We start from the raw sequence: 19747 nt of genomic DNA on the forward strand, positions 1-19747 counted from the left end.
ACCAATAAAATTTGATTTGAAGTATATAGTTTGTTTCTAGGTGTGGCACCGTGTAGCTCAGTCAGGTAAAGCACTACTTTCTTGAACATTGTTTTTATTTACATCTTTGTGTGTTTTAAAGGGGAAGGACTACATTTTTATAATTAGCCTTGAGCATCAGCCATTTAGTAGTTAACTTGCTGTATTTAATATTATAGCTTTGTGTGGCTTCACTGTGTGCTGTGCTTTGATGTGCCTCTTCACTAGAACCTAACTTGAGTGCTGGGGATTTACTTGCTACTGTGTGCTGTGACATATTCACGTAACTTCTGTGTATTAACTACTATTACCTGCACTTTAAGAACGCTACTACTTAGTATCTGTTTAGCTCCAGTACTCAAGAATTTGAGAACAAATGCTTTTCATCATACACTGAGTTTTACCAACAAACGAATAACATGGTAATAACTAATAAACAACCTATTTGTATTTTTGTCTTGATCCACCACTTCCCCAGAGAGCTCCGGGGCTGGCTGTCCTCATAGTCTATTTTTGTTAGACAGCAGAGGCAAGTCGAGTTATGAATTAATGGTCGCGTTTGCATGTTAATTACCACTAGTGTGTTAACCATCCTACCGTGTTCCTACCGTGTTTTATCATGCCTGTGCTATCTTGCAGGTGAATGTAATTTATATAACATTATTTCTTGCCCTGCTGCCCAACTCTAATAAATATTGGCACTTTGGTAAACACTGTTTGTAATTTATTTGACAGACCTGTGTTCAACCTGTCCCGAGGACCTCCCCTCGTGTGTAAAAAGCACAGATAAAACAATGAAACAGATATTTCACTGGATGTATTGTGAAGCATCTGCTTGGTGTTTCCACTCACTACCAAATATGGTATTGATAGGAAGCCCAATTGCGGGCAGTGGGAGAAGATTTTGGACGACATTCTGCAAATTTTCTCATCGATGAAACGTTTGACGTCAATACAGTTTTCTGTTCCCAAAACTTAAATCTGTTACCAACAGAGTGGACTAAAGTTTGTAGACTTTACCTTTGCAAAAATCGCGTTGTTTAAAGGAGCGCAAAGGCGAATTGAGTTATCGCACACGCGCACTTCACAGACTAGGCGTTCTCTAACGGAAATATGCAGATGTTGCTAGAGCGCGCCAATAGGATCTCGTTAGCTCGTACTTGGCTCTGCCCACCATGGCTCATTTGTTCACATTGGAAACGACAGAATGTTGTCTATCTTGGTTTACTTATACAATTATTTTTAAAAGTGGCCTAATACAGTTTAAGGGGGGGAGAGGGAAATGACGCTTGTGGGCAGCTTTTTCGGGAAGAGTAGTTTACCGCTACCATGGATTCGCTTTGAAAGCATGGATCATACCAGAAAGGACTACATATTCCAAAAAACCTTTTATCCTTAACCGGTGCAGTGTTTTCAAAATAGCCTGAGTTAGTCCATAGGGGATTTGTATCTGAAAAATTTGTTGGCTAGTTAACTGTTCCAGTGATTATTAAACGTAAGTAAATTTGAGTTCAAACCCGTGTGCCATTCAATTAGCTTGAGATGTAACGTTAGCTAACCCCTAATCGATAGAATGAGGAATTTCTTACGTTTGACATTAGCTAGCCATGAGTTGACATTTGTTGATAGCTAGCTAACCTTCAGTCTGCAGCAACTGCTCGATCTTGACGGCTAACGTAAACTCACTCACTTTTGTACATCGCCTTGGTCCGTACAATTTACCTTATTTTAGCGCACCAAAAACGTAATACTTCCAGATCAACTGTAATGTCAATACCATTGTAAAGCACAATTTCTCCACTTTCCAACAGAATCAATTACATGACCCCCACGCTGCCCGTTTCTGCATGATTCAAGAAGGCAATGAGCCTTTAAACATGGCGGGTGGGGAAGCGAAACTAATGCGTGATAGTGAGGAGAGATGTGTGGGAAAATTGCATTTTTTCACTTGATCTGTCCAACTTATCACCTTATCGCCTCTAAAATGTAAATAAAACACTATAAAGAGTTTATATAATGTGTCATTACATACCTATTTGAAGGTTTGTGTCGAATTTGAATCGGGTTTTTAGGGCGGTGCTAAAATGATCTTAGAAGTAAACAGCGGCTTTGAGAATGATGATTGCATGCAATGATGACGCAAAAAAATTACTTGGTATCCCCCTTACCCCCGTCACTGTCCATTTCTTGTTTTTAAAGGATGAGAGAAGTGCTACACCTGGTGGAGAGAGATTGTAAGACAGAATAGTTGCTTTATGCGTGCTGTACGTTACGACATGACACGTCACGGTGTAACGGAGGGTTCATTTTTTTCAACTTTTCTCCAATACTATAGAGCCATTACCATGTCGATCAACGCTTGAATATAAACCTAGTTCACACCCCAGATTTTGAAGTCAACACAGTCGCTACAGTCCCATTAGTTTTCTTTGTAGCCTCGTTTGAATGTTGCGGTTATGCACATTTTTATGGAATGGGGTGAGTTTACGTTAGCTAGCTAAGAGTCATTAGCTCAGTGGCAGCCAGCTTGTTCGTAACTCCTGCTTCAAAACTTGCTGCCATCGCCACCAAAAGATCAAGTGCCAGGTTCAACCATACTGCAGTTGTATAACTACCCGGTAATAATCTCTGGAATCGCTAACATTACAATTTATGAAGATCACACATTTACACTGGTTCGTTGTAAATGATTGACTATGCTAGCTAAATATGTTTTCAATGTTGTAATTGTGCGGTCTGTCTCGGCAGCACAGTAATCATGAGGATGAGGAACCTATGGACCAAAGCAGGTGTTCTGGGCTCGGTATCCATGGCGTTTGGATCCATGTTCTGGTCTCAGAAGAAGACGGCAACGACTCAGACGGGTTCGACCACCGCATGCACGGAACCACCTTCTCCTTATGAGCTCAAACTGGTGCAAGTCCTGTTCCGCCACGGAGCCCGAACTCCGCTGAAGTCTATACCGGATGTCATGGAGGTGAGGGACCATTTGTGTCAAAGATGGTGAATAAATGAAGATGTCCCACTCAGGCCTTTTACCGTAGAAAAAACATATTAGTTCCGGTCTGCTTAACGGGGTGGCTCTCCCATAGGCACCAATGCATTAGCAGCTGGGTGTGAATTATCTACTTAATTCATTCACTTAATTCATTAACCAGAAAAAATGAGGGAGTGGGATGTCTTGTTTCCTTTTCCATCTCTGCCTGTGTTCTGCCCCTGAACAAGGCAGTTAACCCAGTGTTCCTAGGCCGTCATTGAAAATAAGAATTTGTTCTTAACTGACTTGCCTAGTTAAATAAAGGTTAAAAAAAAAAAAAAATAAATGTTTAGCCTCATTGACAAGACAATGCATGCTGAAGGTATGGTCACCAGTATCTGAAAAGCTAAAATACTTCCTTGTCCTGTCTCTCAGGCCCAGTGGGTGCCTAACCTCCTGGAACCCCCAGCACACACACATATCAACTATGTGGTGACAGACCTGGAAGGAGGTCCACGGCCCTCCTCACCGGTGGAGGACAGCTACCGGGCCAACATACTGACCGTGAGAGTGTGTGTGTGTGTGTGTGTGTGTGTGTGTGTGTGTGTGTGTGTGTGTGTGTGTGTGTGTGTGTGTGTGTGTGTGTGTGTGTGTGTGTGTGTGTGTGTGTGTGTGTGTGTGTGTGTGAGTGAGCAGAGGAAGTAGTACCTAGAGAGAGGAAGTAGTACCTAGAGAGATAGGAGTAGGCGCTTTGATAAGTATGGTTAGGGCTGTTACGGTGACCGTATTACCCCCACACCGGCTGTCATGAAGGCAGTCAAATTCAACGGGACTGTTTAGTCACAGTAATTAGGCTTCTCCAAGCTCTGATGCTGCTGATGGTCATTAGTAGCCTGCCAAACTTGCTAACTTCCTGGTACTCAGCACACTATTGTTCCTCTAATCACTCTGGCATCAATGCAAATGTGATCAAAAATCTTATCAAACACTTCATGAGAGCCCATGAGCTCATGTTGCACAACATTTCTACAGGCTATGCAATTGCGTGAGAATGTGATGGCCTCTATTTAAAAAGAGGAGTATCCCATCAGCTTTCTATAGGCTAGGCCTACTACTATTATTTTTCAACTTTCCTAATATTAAGCACATTTCTTCCCTTTACAACAGGAGTATAGCCTTACTGGCTGGCATGAAAATGAACCACAGGAAAGCGTCCTCCATTCACTTTTTAAGTGCATAAATGACATGTATTTTTTCCCCTGCCCCAGTTTCCAGACAGATGCATGATAATGGTCCATTCTAAATCAAAACAAATGTCACACATATATTATATAGTATATGTAAAGACAATATTAAATCAAGAACAGTCTGATAGTCTAATATTTTCACCTATCACTTGGGAATTACAGTACCAGTCAAAAGTTTGGACACACCTACTTATTCCAGGGTTTTTCTTTATTTTTAGTACATTGTAGAAAAATAGTGAAGACATCAATACTATGAAATTGCACATATGGAATCATGTAGTAACCAAAAGTGTTAAACAAATCAAAATATATTTTCTGTTTGAGATTCTTCAAAGTAGCCAACCTTTGCCTTGATGACAGCTTTGCACACTCTTGGCATTCTCTCAACCAGCTTCATGAGGTAGTCACCTGGAATGCATTTGAATTAACAGGTGCGCCTTGTTAAAAGTTATTTTGTGAAATTTCTTTCCTTAATGCGTTTGAGCCAATCAGTTGTTTTGTGACAAGGTAGGGGTGGTATATCTACTGTATTATTGACTGTATGTTTGTTTTACTCCATGTGTAACTCTGTGTTGTTGTATGTGTCGAACTGCTTTGCTTTATCTTGGCCAGGTCGCAGTTGCAAATGAGAACTTGTTCTCAACTAGCCTACCTGGTTAAATAAAGGTGAAATAAATAAAAATAAATACAGAAGCCCTATTTGGTAAAAGACCAAGTCCATATTATGGCAAGAACAGCTCAAATAAGCAAAGAGAAATGACAGTCCATCATTAAAGTTTCTTCAAGTGCAGTCGCAAAAACCATCAAGCGCTATGATGAAACTGGCTCTCATGAGGACCTCCACAGGAAAGGAAGAACTAGAGTCACCTCTGCTGCAGAGGAAAAGTTCATTAGAGTTACTAGCCTCAGAAATTGCAGCCCAAATAAATGCTTCACAGAATTCGAGTAACAGACACATCTCAACATCAACTGTTCAGAAGAGACTGTTTGAATCAGGCCTTCATGGTCGAATTGCTGCAAATAAACCACTACTTAAGGACACCAATAAGAAGAAGAGATTTTCTTGGGCCAAGAAACTTGAGCAATGGATATTAGAATGGTGAAAATCTGTTCTTTGGTCTGTTGAATCCAGATTTGAGATTTTTGGTTACAACCGCCGTGTCTTTGTGAGACACAGAGTAGGTGAACAGATGATCTCCGCATGTGTGGTTCCCACCGTGAAGCATGGAGGAGGAAGTGTGATGGTGTGGGGGTGCTTTGCTGGTGACACTGTCAGTGATTTATTTAGAATTCAAAGCACACTTAACCAGCATGGCTACCACAGCATTCTGCAGCAATAATCCATCCCATCTGGTTTGGGCTTAGTGGGACTATCATTTATTTTTCAACGGGAAAATGACTAACACAGCCTGGAGGTGTGTTAAGGGCTGTTTGACCAAGAAGGAGAGTGATGTAGTGCTGCATCAGATGACCTGGCCTTCACAATCACCCGGCCTCAACCCATGGTTGATGATGGTTTGGGATGAGGATGAGTTTGGGATGAGTTGAGCCCGCAGAGTAAAGGAAAAGCAGCCAACAAGTGCGCAGCATATGTGGGAACTCCTTCAAGACTGTTGGAAATTCATTCCCCATGAAGCTGGTTGAGAGAATGCCAAGAGTGTGCAAACCTGTCATCAAGGCAAAGGGTGGCTACTTTGAAGAATCTCAAATATAAATTACATTTCTTTAACACTTTTTTTAGTTTCTACATGATTCCATATGTGTTATTTCATAGTTTGATGTCTTCACTATTATTCTACAATGTAGAAAATAGTAAAAATAAAGAAAAACCCTTGAATGAGTAGGTGTCCAAACTTTTGACTGGTACTGTATATATTATCACTTGTTAATGAAGCATATATAAAATAACTAAATGCCCAGCTTGTGTGCAGTAAGGCAAGAAACAGTGTATGCCTTTTTTTCGAATCATAGTCGAATACCTCATGTAGCGTAGCCAATAGGCCTATATGTTTTGATACGGTTTGTATCACACCTAACGTGGCCAAATGGCTTCTTAAAATTAAGCACATTAATCTGCTTTACAACGGTTGTAGAGCCTAATTGCCATACATAAGCAGTGCGTGAGTTTCAAGTTTTGGGAAGATAATTTTCACCATATAAATGCATCTTTAAATTAAAATTACATGCATAATCGTGTTTGCGGTCACTTTTGAAAATTGTGTTTTCCTTTTAATTGATTGCATTTTGGATCATTCGTGCTTATAGCCTACTGCCATGTGCGCATTGATGCGCTTATAATGTAAAGAAATAGCCTAATAGTTTATCAACATTTTAAGCAAAACGTTCTGATCTGTTGCATCAGTCCTCATTGCTTAAAAATGCTAGTGTTTGCATTAATTTGGGTTCTATCGCAACCCACAACTGTCCAAGACTATGTTCAGAATATTTATTTCTCGCACAGAATAGAATAGGTCAACCTTTGTACTATGGGGGATGGTAGATTGACATAGGCTAGTGCTTTTGCTGTTCGTTAGGCATACTCATCTTGTTGGCTGCCATAAAGTAAATGTGGACAGTTCTTCAAATATCTTCAATATTACGCTCGGAATTAGATAAGGATGTGCGCAGTTGCATCCCAGATGTGTCTTTCACTTGTAGCCTTTGAGAAAGACCCGATCACGTGACGGCATTGGCTAATAAGAATTGAGCTTTTTGAGAGAGCCATGTGAGTTAGAGGTGCTTCAGAGCACGCAGCTGGGAGAAGGGAATTATAATTTGTATATTCAGCCCAATGGCACAATGTACACTGGCTGCAAAAGGCATGGATTCTTTTATGGGACATTACGGCCACACAAACGGGATGTTGCCGGGAATTTTGAGGCATTATCATGCTTGTCAAATTGTGAATGAGAGACTGATAAAGTGTGTACAGCCTGTGCAAATAACAAAGCAGAGCTCATGCCTTTCATGCAACTTTTTTCAAATCATCATTAGAGTCACATCATCCAGCCTTAGAATGTATTAATAATCAAAACAAATAGCCCAACGTTTGTATCTCAACTAAAGTTGCATAAATAACTCTAAATTAAGCATATAGGTGGACCTGTTTATTTCTTAACCGATCAACACAGAATAGATGCATGTGCGCACTCCCTCAAATCGTTTGGAGAAAATATCCTTTCTATTTCATTCAGCTATGTTCAATTGTATTCTTCATAATATAAGATAATGCCACGGAATTCTAAGCAAATCTTGTCAGCCTTATGAACTAGTGTAGCCCACAGCAATATGGCATAGCCAGTTCAGGGCCTAACATAAGGACAACTCAGAGTATGCTATTCTGTTCTTCTGAAATGGACTACATTTTCTTCATATCATGTTTCTTTAGACCTGTCTTTTAAAAAAGTATTTATTGTGATGGTGTAGGCTATATTAAATGGATTTATTAGACTTTTTCAAATGTAGATGTTCCTAAGGTCTGCATCAGTGGCTTGTAGGCTATGTGTGGAATCCAGGAGATGCTAAATGTGTTTATGTGAGACCGGCAGTTATTTGCTTGACAATCACCAGCTGACAATTTCATGACCGTCACAGCCCTACGTATGGTTAATGGGTTTAAGTTGTCATGTAGGAGTGCTAGCATGGATTCCATCCAGACATGTTGATGTCACTTACTGGATTACCCACGACCAGCTGTCAACCAACAGGATTTCCCATTCCAGACCAGTTACATCACACACACCACAGTGGCACGAAATGGCATATCACTGAATACTACTCCGTCGACGGACCTCACATAGTCAATTATCTATCAGATACAGAGGTACCATACTCTGGAATTCTTACCTTCACATTGCCAAAACCTCATCATCTCCCAATAAGTGAAGACTGGGGTCATCCTGATGCACCAAACTACCCAATAATCCCCTTCATGTATCCTAACTCTCACACTTACACACATAATCAAGCATGTTTTTTTATTTTATACTGAGTATGTCATGTACAATTATAATTCAAATGCTTTTAACTGATTGAACAAATATATATATTTTGTACTTTTAACTTATTTGTGGTGTGGTTTTCATGTCAGCCCTTTTGGGCTTCCAGCCTCATTTGCACACTGTTTTTCCAGTTTTTTATATCTGTACTGTTTTGTCTTTCACTTATTTTCTTTGGTGTGAATAAATAAAACCTAACCTTTGACCCCTGTCCCTTTCCCCTGAAGGGGGGTACGTACCCAGGTCAGTTGACCACGGTGGGCATGCAGCAGCTGTATGAGCTGGGAGAGAGGCTGAGGAAGAGGTACATCCAGGACACGGCCTTCCTCAACCCCACCTTCAGCCCTACAGAGGTCTAGTAAGTACCACAGCCTTCCTTAACCCCACCTTCAGCGCTACAGAGGTCTAGTAAGTACCACAGCCTTCCTCAACCCCACCTTCAGCGCTACAGAGGTCTAGTAAGTACCACAGCCTTCCTTAACCCCACCTTCAGCGCTACAGAGGTCTAGTAAGTACCACAGCCTTCCTCAACCCCCACCTTCAGCGCTACAGAGGTCTAGTAAGTACCACAGCCTTCCTCAACCCCACCTTCAGCGCTACAGAGGTCTAGTAAGTACCACAGCCTTCCTCAACCCCCACCTTCAGCGCTACAGAGGTCTAGTAAGAACCACAGCCTTCCTCAACCCCCACCTTCAGCCCTACAGAGGTCTAGTAAGTACCACAGCCTTCCTCAACCCCCACCTTCAGCCCTACAGAGGTCTGATATGTACCACAGCCACATGTGCTCTTGTCAGCAGCCTGGTAGTCACGTTCTGTAGCCAACTCAGTCTTTGTTTGGCTTGACAATGAGAAAGAAGTTGGCTGTAGAGCAGATCCGCATCTAGGTAACACTTAGGTAACATCAGCCTAGCTAACGTAAAGGTCACCTAGGTAACGAGAATGGCTTACTAAGAAAAACTTCCAAACGGACTAATTCGAGGTAAAAAGGAGTTGGAGCACTCAACAAAAAAAGACAGAGATTGATTTTGTCATTGTTGTTGAGCACCCCTCCTTTCCTTTTTTGCTGAAGAGTAAAGGCCCACCTGAGCTGTCACCTAGGTAACATCAGGCTAGGTAACATAAAGGTTGAAGACATAATACCACAGTACATGTACAAGACATTGATATATTCTTCTAATATATATGCCGTTTCTTCTCTTTCTCCCAGTGTGCGTTCCACTAACATTGTAAGGACCATAGAGTCTGCCAAGTGCCTGGTGGCAGGCCTGTTCCAGCAAAGCCAGAGCGGTAGGTGTCACTGTTTGTTTGTTTGTGTGCGTATGAGCCGTGTGTGTCAAAGGCCAGTATTTCCGATCTCCTAATGTTGCTCCCCCTCTCTTCTTCTGAAGACATGGTTTCCATTCTGACGACTGAGGCAGAGTCAGAGATCCTGTACCCTAACTACCACGGGTGCAGACTGCTCAAACACCTCAGCGGGTTAGTGAGTGACTGGCTGGGTCCCTTTCCTATACATTTTTGTGTTTGGCTGGATCTCTCACTCGTTAATGTTTGTGATTGGATGTTTCTATCTTGTTGATTTTTGTGATTGGCTGTGTCTGTGTGTGCTGTAGTCATCGCTGGGCGGAGTCGTCCACTCTGCCAGACATCGCTGCGGACTTGAGGAGCATCCAGAGTGCTCTGGGCATCGCTGCCCACCAACGGGTTGACTTCATCCTCATCAGGGATGACATGGTGGCCAGAGAGGTGACACAATGCAACAAAGATATATATTCTTAATTTCAAACCTTTTGTTACCTAAATGTATTATGAGATCCAAAGCTATAAATAGTGATACTGTCATTGTCACGACTTCCGCCGAAGTCGGTTCCTCTCCTTGTTCGGGCGGAGCTCGGCGGTCGGCGTCGCCGGTCTTCTAGCCATCATCGATCCATTTTTCATTTTCCATTTGTTTTGTCTTGTCTTCTCACACACCTGGTCTCAATATCCCTCATTACATGTTGTGTATTTAACCCTCTGTTCCCCCCCATGTCTTTGTGCGGAAATGTTTATTGTAAGTGCATGTGCACGTTTTCTCTGGTGCGCGACGGGTTTTGTACCCATTTGATTATTGTTCTGGTTTCTGGTGGTTTTATGAATAATACTGCTCTGTTGATTACCCAGTTTTGCTCTCCTGCGCCTGACTTCCCTGCTGCCAGTTACGCACTCCCTTACAGTCATTTTGTTTGCATTGCATAGAGATGTTAACATGACAAAGTGTGTGTGTGTGTGTGTGTGTGTGTGTGTGTGTGTGTGTGTGTGTGTGTGTGTGTGTGTGTGTGTGTGTGTGTGTGTGTGTGTGTGTGTGTGTGTGTGTGTGTGTGTGTGTGTGTGTGTGTGTGTGTGTGTGTGTGTGTGTGTGTGTGTTATATCAGACACACGGACTACCCTGCCCACCAGTCCTGGACTCCTGGAGGAACACAGTGGAGCAGAGAGCTGTGGAGATGATCTGTCACATCTACGAACCCAGCAAGAGGTCAGGGGTCAAAGGGCAGTGGGATGTAAATACAGATGGGCCGGGTAGTAGAACAGAGACAATATAGTTCCCTGTTTCATGAGTATAAGCTGCTTCCTTATTCCACATTCAGAAATAAATTCCCCCAAGACAGTTGTTGTTTTCTTCATCTTGTCTGGGGTTTGCTTGTTGTGATCAGGGAGAACCTGCAGCTGTGTGTGGGTCCCCTCTTCCACACCCTGATGGGCAACATTGAAGACCAACTACAGGGCACAACCTCAGAGTCCAACAGGTGAGTTACTCTTACTTTGATTGCATTGGTTTTGGAATGGGGCTGCCTCCCGGCCGTGAACCGGGGCTGCCTCCCGGCCGTGAACCGGGTGCCCCGCTCTGGCCAACGACGAAGTGACCTAGATTTTAGCATGTGGATTAATCTTTTTTTTTATATATATATAATAATCAAATGTATTTATATAGCCCTTCTTACATCAGCTGATATATCAAAGTGCTATACAGAAACCCAGCCTAAAACTCCAAACAGCAAGCAATGCAGGTGTAGAAGCACGGTGGCTAGGAAAATCTCCATAGAAAGGCCAAAACCTAGGAAGAAACCTAGAGAGGAACCAGGCTATGAGGGGTGGCCAGTCCTCTTCTGGCTGTGCCGGGTGGAGATTATAACAGAACATGGCCAAGATGTTCAAATGTTCATAATTGACCAGCATGGTCAAATAAAAATAATCACAGTAGTTGTCGAAGGTGCAACAAGTCAGCACCTCAGGAGTAAATGTCAGTTGGCTTTTCATAGCCGATCACTAAAGGACTGCAATAGAAAACACAGCCAATAATAGATTTATTGAGCTGCAGATCTAAACACAACCACTTGATGGTAGCAAATGTCCTTTTCTAAATGGCACATTCTTAGTTTTTCGTTCCCTACCCCTACTTGTTGCTGAACATCAGAAATTATCTGAGGGCATTTTCACATATGTGTTTTCTCTCTCAGGAAGCTGTTCCTGTACTCTGCCCATGACACCACTCTGATGCCCTGTCTCATGGCTCTGGGGGTTTTTGACATGCAATGGCCACCGTACGCCGCTGACATCACCCTGGAGCTGCATCAACACAGGCAAACCAAAGAGGCCTTTGTCAAAGTGTCCTACATTGGCAAAGTATGGTCTAGGGCAGGGTTTCCGTTAGCCGGCTTTTGGCCCAAAATAAATAAATGAAAAGCCGATAAATTAAACTGTTGCCGGCCAGAAAAATAATCCCATTGCAAAATAATGCTTTTTATTCATTGATGGAAATACCAGTCGATGGAAATACATTTGACCGTCATGCTTATCGGTCTATAGCACAGGAGGTTGGTGGCACCTTAATTGGGGGGAACGGCTTGTGGTAATGACTGGAGTGGAATCAGTTGAATGGTATCAAATACATCAAACATGGTAACCATGTGTTTGATTCCATTTACTCCGTTTCAGACATTATTAGGAGCCTTCCTCCACTGGTCTATAGGTTAACTAGCATAATTTTATGGAATTGAATTGGCCTGTGTGTATCGCGTGTTAAAACAGTTTTGGTGTATGATTAAAAGATCGCCTCCCATTCACCATTCAAGTGCAGTCAACAGGCTATCAGTGTGTCACCCTCCACTTTACAATGTGAGCTGAAGGCAGTATGCATTTTGAAAAAGTACTTAATTGTTTGAAACGTGAATGTTTTATTTCATATTATGAGGCATGTTTTACCTTGCTTCAAAGTAGCCTATATGCAAAATCTGACCATGGAAACGTGTAGGCAATTATTTTATTAAGACTTCATAGGTGGCACATGAGTTTCAAGTTTGGTGAAGCTTACAATTTATCCTACCATGTCTACCGTTATGCATGCCAGTTATGATTTTCATATAAGAATTTTTGTGGATTAGTTTTATTTAATCAATAACTTACTTTTTTGTTTCTCAAAATCATTGTAATGTGGTTAATCATAATCTGAATTAAAATGATTAGAATCTGAAAGTAAAAAAACAACTAATGCGAGATCACCAGCCTCTGTCGTATTAATACACCGTGACCCATTGGTGGCTAAAGAAATTAGTGCATAGAGCTCATAGCCTATAACTGCCCTTGTTCTTTCACACCAAGGATTGGTGATTATTGAGGATGAGATTGTTGGAAAGATGTTTTAAATATATAGCACTTTGTTACATCGGCTGGTGTAATAAGGGCTTTATAAATACATTTGATTGATACATTTGATTGAAATAGCTTACCGTGAAGAACTATAGTTTTAATATGTTATCATTTGCATTGGATGTTAAACACTTTACATTTACGTCTGGTGACATGTTCTGGGGAATGATTTTTTTATGTAAGGGCAAACAATTCGCACAAACAATGAATGCACAAGAATTGGCAGGAGACAGCTGAGCCGTTCTGGAGAGACTCACCTATATATTCTCCACACATCCCTCCCCCTTCTTGTCTCAACATTTAAAATTATGCTCAAAACACATTATCTTCACACATATTGTAGATGTTTTTCACTGACAGCCGCAATTCAATAATCCGCTAAGCCTATTGCCAAGTGTGCTTCCCAAATAGACATCGGCCTACGACCTTGTGATTTTTGAAACAATCCACATCATATAGCAACCCATCCTAGTTGCATCTTTAGATTCCCCCTCTTTCTAAGTTTCCAACCGAGATTTCCATCTATTACATATGGAACAGGTGTGCTGTTTAGAATGGTGTTTTCCCAGCTGTGCTGTTTAGAATGGTGTTTTCCCAGGTGCGCTCTTTTGAATGGTGTTTTCCCTCAAATTGTGTTTGCCCTAATGGGTTATACATCCAATGCTTATGGGTCCGGTACATTTCTCAAATGGCCGGTAAATTTAAATCTTCCCGGTCACATTGTCCAGTGCCATATTTTCCGAACGGAGAACTTGGTCTAGGGCGCAAGTGTGCTAAGGAAGGCTCATAAAAGCTCATAAAAGTGTGCACATATTTAAACACTTTCAGGACCCTCTTTCTCTCTGAGAAAGTTAGTGGTCTCTTTTTGTGTGTGTCTCTTTCTTATGTTCTTTGTTTCTTTGTGTCTGTAGGACCAGTTGATTCCAGGCTGTAGTGGAGTCTACTGCCCCCTGCAGGAATTCAAGCAGGCCTTCTCTAACTACTCACTGACCTCTGAACTCTATGAGTCGCTCTGCAACCGCACAGAGGGCATGGCCGACCCCTGAGGCTTCCACACTCTCACTGTTACCAGCCACCCTGTTTACATCCCACCAGACATCCACTCTCCAGCCCTAGCCTAGCGTTAGCCCGTGTATTAGAGTATTTAGTATGTTAGGATACCTCACTGTTTAAGCCAGGGGTGGGCAAACTTTTTGGCTTGAGGGCCATATCGGGATTTAGAATTTCGATGGAGGGCCGTACAAATTTTGGGCGATTTTTAAAAATTATTTTTATCTATAAAATTTTTTTAATCAATTTGCGGACCCGAAAATAGGTCCATTGTAAATGGGTCCATTATAAATAATCCATTGGGCTCCCGAGTGGCACAGCGGTCTAAGGCACTGCATCTCAGTGCTAGAGACATCACTACAGACCCTGGTTCGATTCCAGGCTGAATCACAACTGGCTGTGGTTGGGAGTCCCATAGGGTGGCGCACAATTGGCCCAGCGGCGTCCGGGTTTGGCCGGGGTAGGCCATCATTGTAAATAAGAATTTGTTCTTAACTGGCTTGCCTAGTTAAATAAATAAAATAAAATAGGTCCATTATAATGTTCTTTCTATCTAGTTTTAGACATTCAAGTGTGGCCTGGAGTGTTTTTGTTAACCAAAATTATATTTCCCCCACACATTTATTTGATTATTTTGTACCTCCCGTGGGCCAGATTGAATGGTCACGCGTGCCAGAGTTTGCCCACCCCTGGTCTAAATGCACAAAGGTAGCGTCACTGTCAAAGTGGATAACTGGCTTTGAAACCACACCCAGGGCAATAGGCATCCTGTGTGGTACTGCTTCAACTGGTTAAGATGGTCAGTCCCGTGTGGCTCAGTTGGTAGAGCATGGTGCTTGTAACACCAGGTTTCTGGGTTCGATTCCCATGGGGGACCAGTACGAAAATGTATGCACACGCTTTGGATAAGAGCATCTGCTAAATGACTAAGATGAAGACAGTTTTACTTCACAAAGTAAATCATAATAATATTGAAATAATCTGGTGATGTTATAATGTATAAAATGTTACCAATTATAATCATAAATGTACTTTCTGCGACAGTACTATGCACAGAGCGATGTGCTTATATGTCTGAAGATAGACTGCATTTACCTGGTTATTACTTTATGCACCGTAAATGATGGGGCTTATAGATACTGTATATTGACTTTCTGAAATGTTCTGGCTTTGTTGTTTTCAGAGTGAACCAAAATGCTTCATAGCAAACTGCAATCTTCTCCTCAGGGGAAAACCAAGCACTTCATGTACATAGTGCTCATTAACCAAGGGTACCAAAACGTATGGTGTGTATGAGAGTGTGTGTTTACCCACTCAGAATCATTCATTTTAGAACCTTTTTAAAAAGGGATTTATTCTGTTTACGATATGTTGTGAGTGAAACAGTAGGTGCCTTCTTTTAGGAATGTGTTGATTATATTGAGTGTATAAATTATATGCATGGACATGTGAGCAAATATACACTACACACTGGAGTGTTTGTTTGTTGTAGGTCTCATCATGGGGAGTTGACCTGACATTTTTTGACTTTGGAGTGGTGGTTATTAATAAAGAGTTGGTCAATGCTTTGTCTGTCTCTAATGTGCAACACCAGTGGTCATATGGTCAGTCAGTGGTCGTCGTAAGGATACCTGACCCACAGTTTTCAGTCATGTGTTAGATCATGTATCATAGATGACCTTATGATGTAAGACAAACTGGCTCCAAGACAATGGGTGCATTTGAGCAGATCAGTTGTGCTAAGTCAGTGAAAATTGTTGGTCACCACTTATCAAAGGGTTTTGCTTTTGGGGATAAAAATTGTCTGACTTGCGCCAACATGTTGACTGCATGAACTTTACAAAAACCATGTGATCAAAGGTCATGACGTTTTGACTGCAGTTGACTACACGCATCTGCAGTTGCTCCAGAGACGGAAGAGGAAGCGAGACATCCCACACCCCGGATGTTCGTTCCTGACTCCGTCCGCAGTTCTCGTCCAAGTTCTGGAAGGCGTTCTGCACCCTCATTGGGTCGTTGGCCAGCCTGTCCTCCGGGTTCCACCTCCCAGTCCAACGGCCAGTCGGAGCAAGCCAACCAGGACCTCGAGATTACCCTGCACTGCCTGGTCTCCACCAACTCCACCACCTGGAGCCAGCAGCTTGTGTGGGTCGAATACGCCCGCAACACCCTTCCCTGCTCTGCCATGGGCCTATCACCTTTTGAGTGTTCCCTGGTGTATCAGCCCCGGCTCTTCCATGAGCAGGAAGAGGAGGTCTGCATACCTTCTGCCCAGATGTTTGTCCGCCGCTGTCGTCGTACATGGAGGAGAGCCCGGTCAAGACCACCTACAGGTATCGACGACAAACGGATCACCATTGGATCCCGGCCCCCGTATCGTCTTGGGCAGAAGGTATGGCTGTCCACCCGAGATCTGCCCCTCCGGGTGGAGTCTCTTAAACTGTCCCCCCATGTTTATCGGCCCTTTCCCCATCTCCAAGATCATTAGCCCATCTGCTGTCTGCCTTCTGTTGCCCCGTACCCTTCGTATTCATCCTACATTCCATGTGTCTAGAATAAAGCCCGTGTCTCACAGCCCTTTGTCTTCTATTTCCAGGCCCACCCCTCCCAGTGTCGTCGATGGACATCCGGCATACACGGTGAGATGACTCCTGAGGGTTCGACCACAGGGCAGGGGTTTCCAGTACCTGGTTCACTGGGAGGGTTATGGCCCGGAGGAGAGGTGCTGGGTCCCCGATAGAGACATCCTGAACCCAGCGCTCCTCGCCGACTTCCACTGCCGGCACCCCGGTCAACCAGGTATGCGCCCAGGTAGGACGCAAGGTGGCGCCCCTAGAGGGGGGGTACTGTCACGCTCTAATCTGTTTCACCTGTCCTTGTGCTTGTCTCCACCCCCTCCAGGTGTTGACCATCTTCCCCATTATCCCCTGTGTATTTATACCTGTGTTTTCTGTCTGCCTGTTGCCAGTTCGTCTTGTTTGTTCAAGCCTACCAGCATGTCTCAGCTCCTGTTTTTCCCTAGTCTCTCTTTTTCTTGTCCTCCTGGTTTTGACCTTTGCCTGTCCTGACCCTGTTGCCACCCGCCTGACTACTGCCTGTCTCTGACCCTGAGCCTGCCTGCCGTCCTGTACCTTTGCTCTACCTCTGGATTACCGTCCTCTGCCTGACCTGATGTTGAGTCTGCCTGCCATCCTGTACCTTGGCCTCTACTCTGGATTATTGACCTCTGCCTGCCTTGACCTGTCCTTTGCCTGCCCTGTTACAATAAACATTGTTACTTCACACACTTTGCACTTGGGTCTTACCTTGATTCCTGATAATATCTCCACATACATAATAATGTTATACCATCAAACAAAGTAATGTTATCCTCTTTATCTCTAATGAGTCATGTTAAGCTCTGAGACATGTTATCCTCCTTACTAATGACACGTGTTATCATGTTATCCTCTAATGAGACAAGTTATCATGTTATCCTCATTATAAATGAGTCATGTTACCCTCTGAGACATGCTACCCCCCCATGTGCACCTTCAACAGTTCTAAATGTTTACAATAACAATAACACTTGTGCTATTATCAGTGGTTCAGACAACGTAGACTTTTCTATCGTTACATCCTATGCACCATATGTATCTTCAACGGATCTCTTGCCGCTACTTCGTATATATATAAAACACCCCGTCTTGTTATCCAGCTTAACACGTCCTTTCCACATGTTCACATCCACATTCCCTTAGTACTATTCCCAAACACACCCAGTAATCTCCCTTATTACTCCATGTGCCTCTTGCTTTGCACCATTTCTATCTCTCATACATATAATATAGCTCCTCGTGCTATTATCAGTGGCTGCAGACCATGTAGACATTTCTCTTTATCAATGCCTACAGACAGCTGTCAGTGGGGCTTTCCATGGTACCGTTACTTGCTCTCACTTTAGTATTCTCACCATAAGACTAGTGAATAGTCTTCTCTCTATAATACTATGGGTAAATGTTTATGCATTGTTCGCCTTAATTTTATTGGTTTTATTTTATTTTTTTATGTGTTCATACAAGTTAATTTAAACGGACTTACTGAAATCCGTTTCCGTCCCTCAATTGTTTGCGGATGATGTGTCTCCTCCTGGGCAGCTCACAGTAAGGATCTGGTCTGGGCGGGTCTCGTCCTCGTTTGGTCAGACAGGAATTTCCCTCATGCTTTATAAAATGCGTCACCAGTTCTCCTCGTAGACCCTCACTGGAAAGCTCCGCAGGCAGAATAAATCATCCTGACTCCAAATTGTAGGGGAAATTCTGTACAGGGACACTCAAAGTCAATCTTAAATGAATCATTCTTTATTATCAGCGCGCTGGAGAGGTTCCAACCAATTCAATGCACCAGGTTCACATGTTGATCAGGAGCTCTCCCGGGGCAATCCAGTTAGATCTCTTATATACTGGTTACAGACACGTTACATAGGCATAGTTCATAGAGTTGGTTCCAGCATGTCTGGCACCGTCTCCTATGTTAATTTATAGAACATATTCTGGGCGTTCTGCCAGATGGTCCTAAGGAGGAAGTCATGTCACCCCCCCCCCCCCCCCACACACATCTTTACCAAGCACAGGCAAGAACCAAGGATTATTTATGACACTAAGACAAGATGAACATTTTCAAAACTGTCTCTTCACAAGATACAATTTTCCATCACATTACCTTCAGAAGAATATCTCTTCCGGCGTGTGATACAGTGAGCTTCAAAAGTATTGGGACAGTGACACATTTTTTGTTGTTTTGGCTCTGTACTCCAGCACTTTGGATTTCAAATGATACAATGTATATGAGGTTAAAGGGCAGACTGTCATATCGGGTGAACCATTTAGAAATTACAACACTTTTAGTACATAGTCCCTTCATTTTAAGGGACCAAAAGCATTGGGACAAATTCACATATGCGTATTTTGAAAGTAGTCCGAATTTTAGTATTTGGTCCCATATTCATAGCACGCAATCATTACATCAAGCTTGTGACTCTACAAACGTGTTGCATGCATTTGCTGTATGTTTTTGTTGTGTTTCAGATTATTTTGTGCCCAATAGAAATTAATGGTGTCATTTTGGAGTCACTTTAATTGTAGTAAAGAACAAAATAGAACAGAAACATTTCTACATCCATGTGGATGCTACCATGATTATGGATAGTCCTTTATGAATCGTGTATAATGATGAGTGAGGAAGATAGACACACAGATTTCATACCCCCCCCCCCCAAAAAAAAGGCTATTATTGTCATGGTGAGAGGGTGAGCATGTCTTGATATTAGCTTGTCTAACTTTTTCACTCATAATTATTCACAGTTCATTCAGGACTATCCCTAATCATGGTAGCATCCACATTAATGACATTAACATTAATTGTTAAGAAAGTGAGAGCAACATGATTTCCCTACCGGATCTTGAACCCAGGCCACCAGCATCAATGAAAAACACCCTAACCCCTTTCCCAATAAGGGATATCTCTGGAATATGTGCTTATTGAGCCATGTCCAGAAGAAACCGTAAACCCTCCTCCCTTGGCACTTGTGTAGATCTGAAACAACTTGATAGGGGTAAGCAATAGGGTGAAGGCAGTAAATATTTGAAGTAAATCTCAGCTCTGTTAAAAGAACACTCAATAAAATATTTTATTGATCATAGTGATTCAGTGGTATCATTAAAATGGGTTAATATGCCCCAACAACATTACACCACTATACAGATAGCCTTTCCATTTCTGAAATAAGTAAATAA

General features: G+C 42.5%; 1 protein-coding gene across 4 annotated transcripts; it reads left to right on the top strand.

Moving 5' to 3' along the window:
- Positions 1-1214: 1214 nt before the first annotated feature.
- On the top strand, positions 1215-15541 carry LOC139546458 (lysophosphatidic acid phosphatase type 6-like). Of its 4 annotated transcripts, none has more exons than XM_071354854.1 (12): positions 1215-1513; positions 2218-2636; positions 2767-2995; positions 3431-3559; positions 8468-8598; positions 9448-9527; positions 9629-9716; positions 9851-9983; positions 10652-10752; positions 10931-11023; positions 11735-11900; positions 13835-15541. In XM_071354854.1, the coding sequence occupies exons 3-12, from the start codon at positions 2777-2779 to the stop codon at positions 13967-13969; spliced, it is 1275 nt and encodes a 424-aa protein (XP_071210955.1). In that variant the 5' UTR covers positions 1215-1513; positions 2218-2636; positions 2767-2776; the 3' UTR covers positions 13970-15541. The 4 variants fall into 4 exon arrangements, with proteins under 4 accessions (XP_071210955.1, XP_071210956.1, XP_071210953.1 ...); XM_071354855.1 differs by having other exon boundaries at positions 2772-2995; XM_071354852.1 differs by lacking the exon at positions 2218-2636.
- The last annotated feature ends 4206 nt before the right edge of the window (positions 15542-19747 follow it).

The sequence above is a fragment of the Salvelinus alpinus genome, chromosome 20 (genome assembly GCF_045679555.1).
Source record: "Salvelinus alpinus chromosome 20, SLU_Salpinus.1, whole genome shotgun sequence".
In the NCBI taxonomy this organism is placed as follows: domain Eukaryota; kingdom Metazoa; phylum Chordata; class Actinopteri; order Salmoniformes; family Salmonidae; genus Salvelinus; species Salvelinus alpinus.

Coding starts and splice junctions, on each gene's coding strand:
- LOC139546458 (XM_071354854.1), top strand. CDS start 2,777: ATGAGGATGAGGAACCTATGGACCAAAGCAGGTGTTCTGGGCTCGGTA. Junction 9,717..9,850: donor CTGCTCAAACACCTCAGCGG/GTTAGTGAGTGA, acceptor TGTGTGCTGTAG/TCATCGCTGGGCGGAGTCGT. Junction 10,753..10,930: donor ATCTACGAACCCAGCAAGAG/GTCAGGGGTCAA, acceptor TGTTGTGATCAG/GGAGAACCTGCAGCTGTGTG.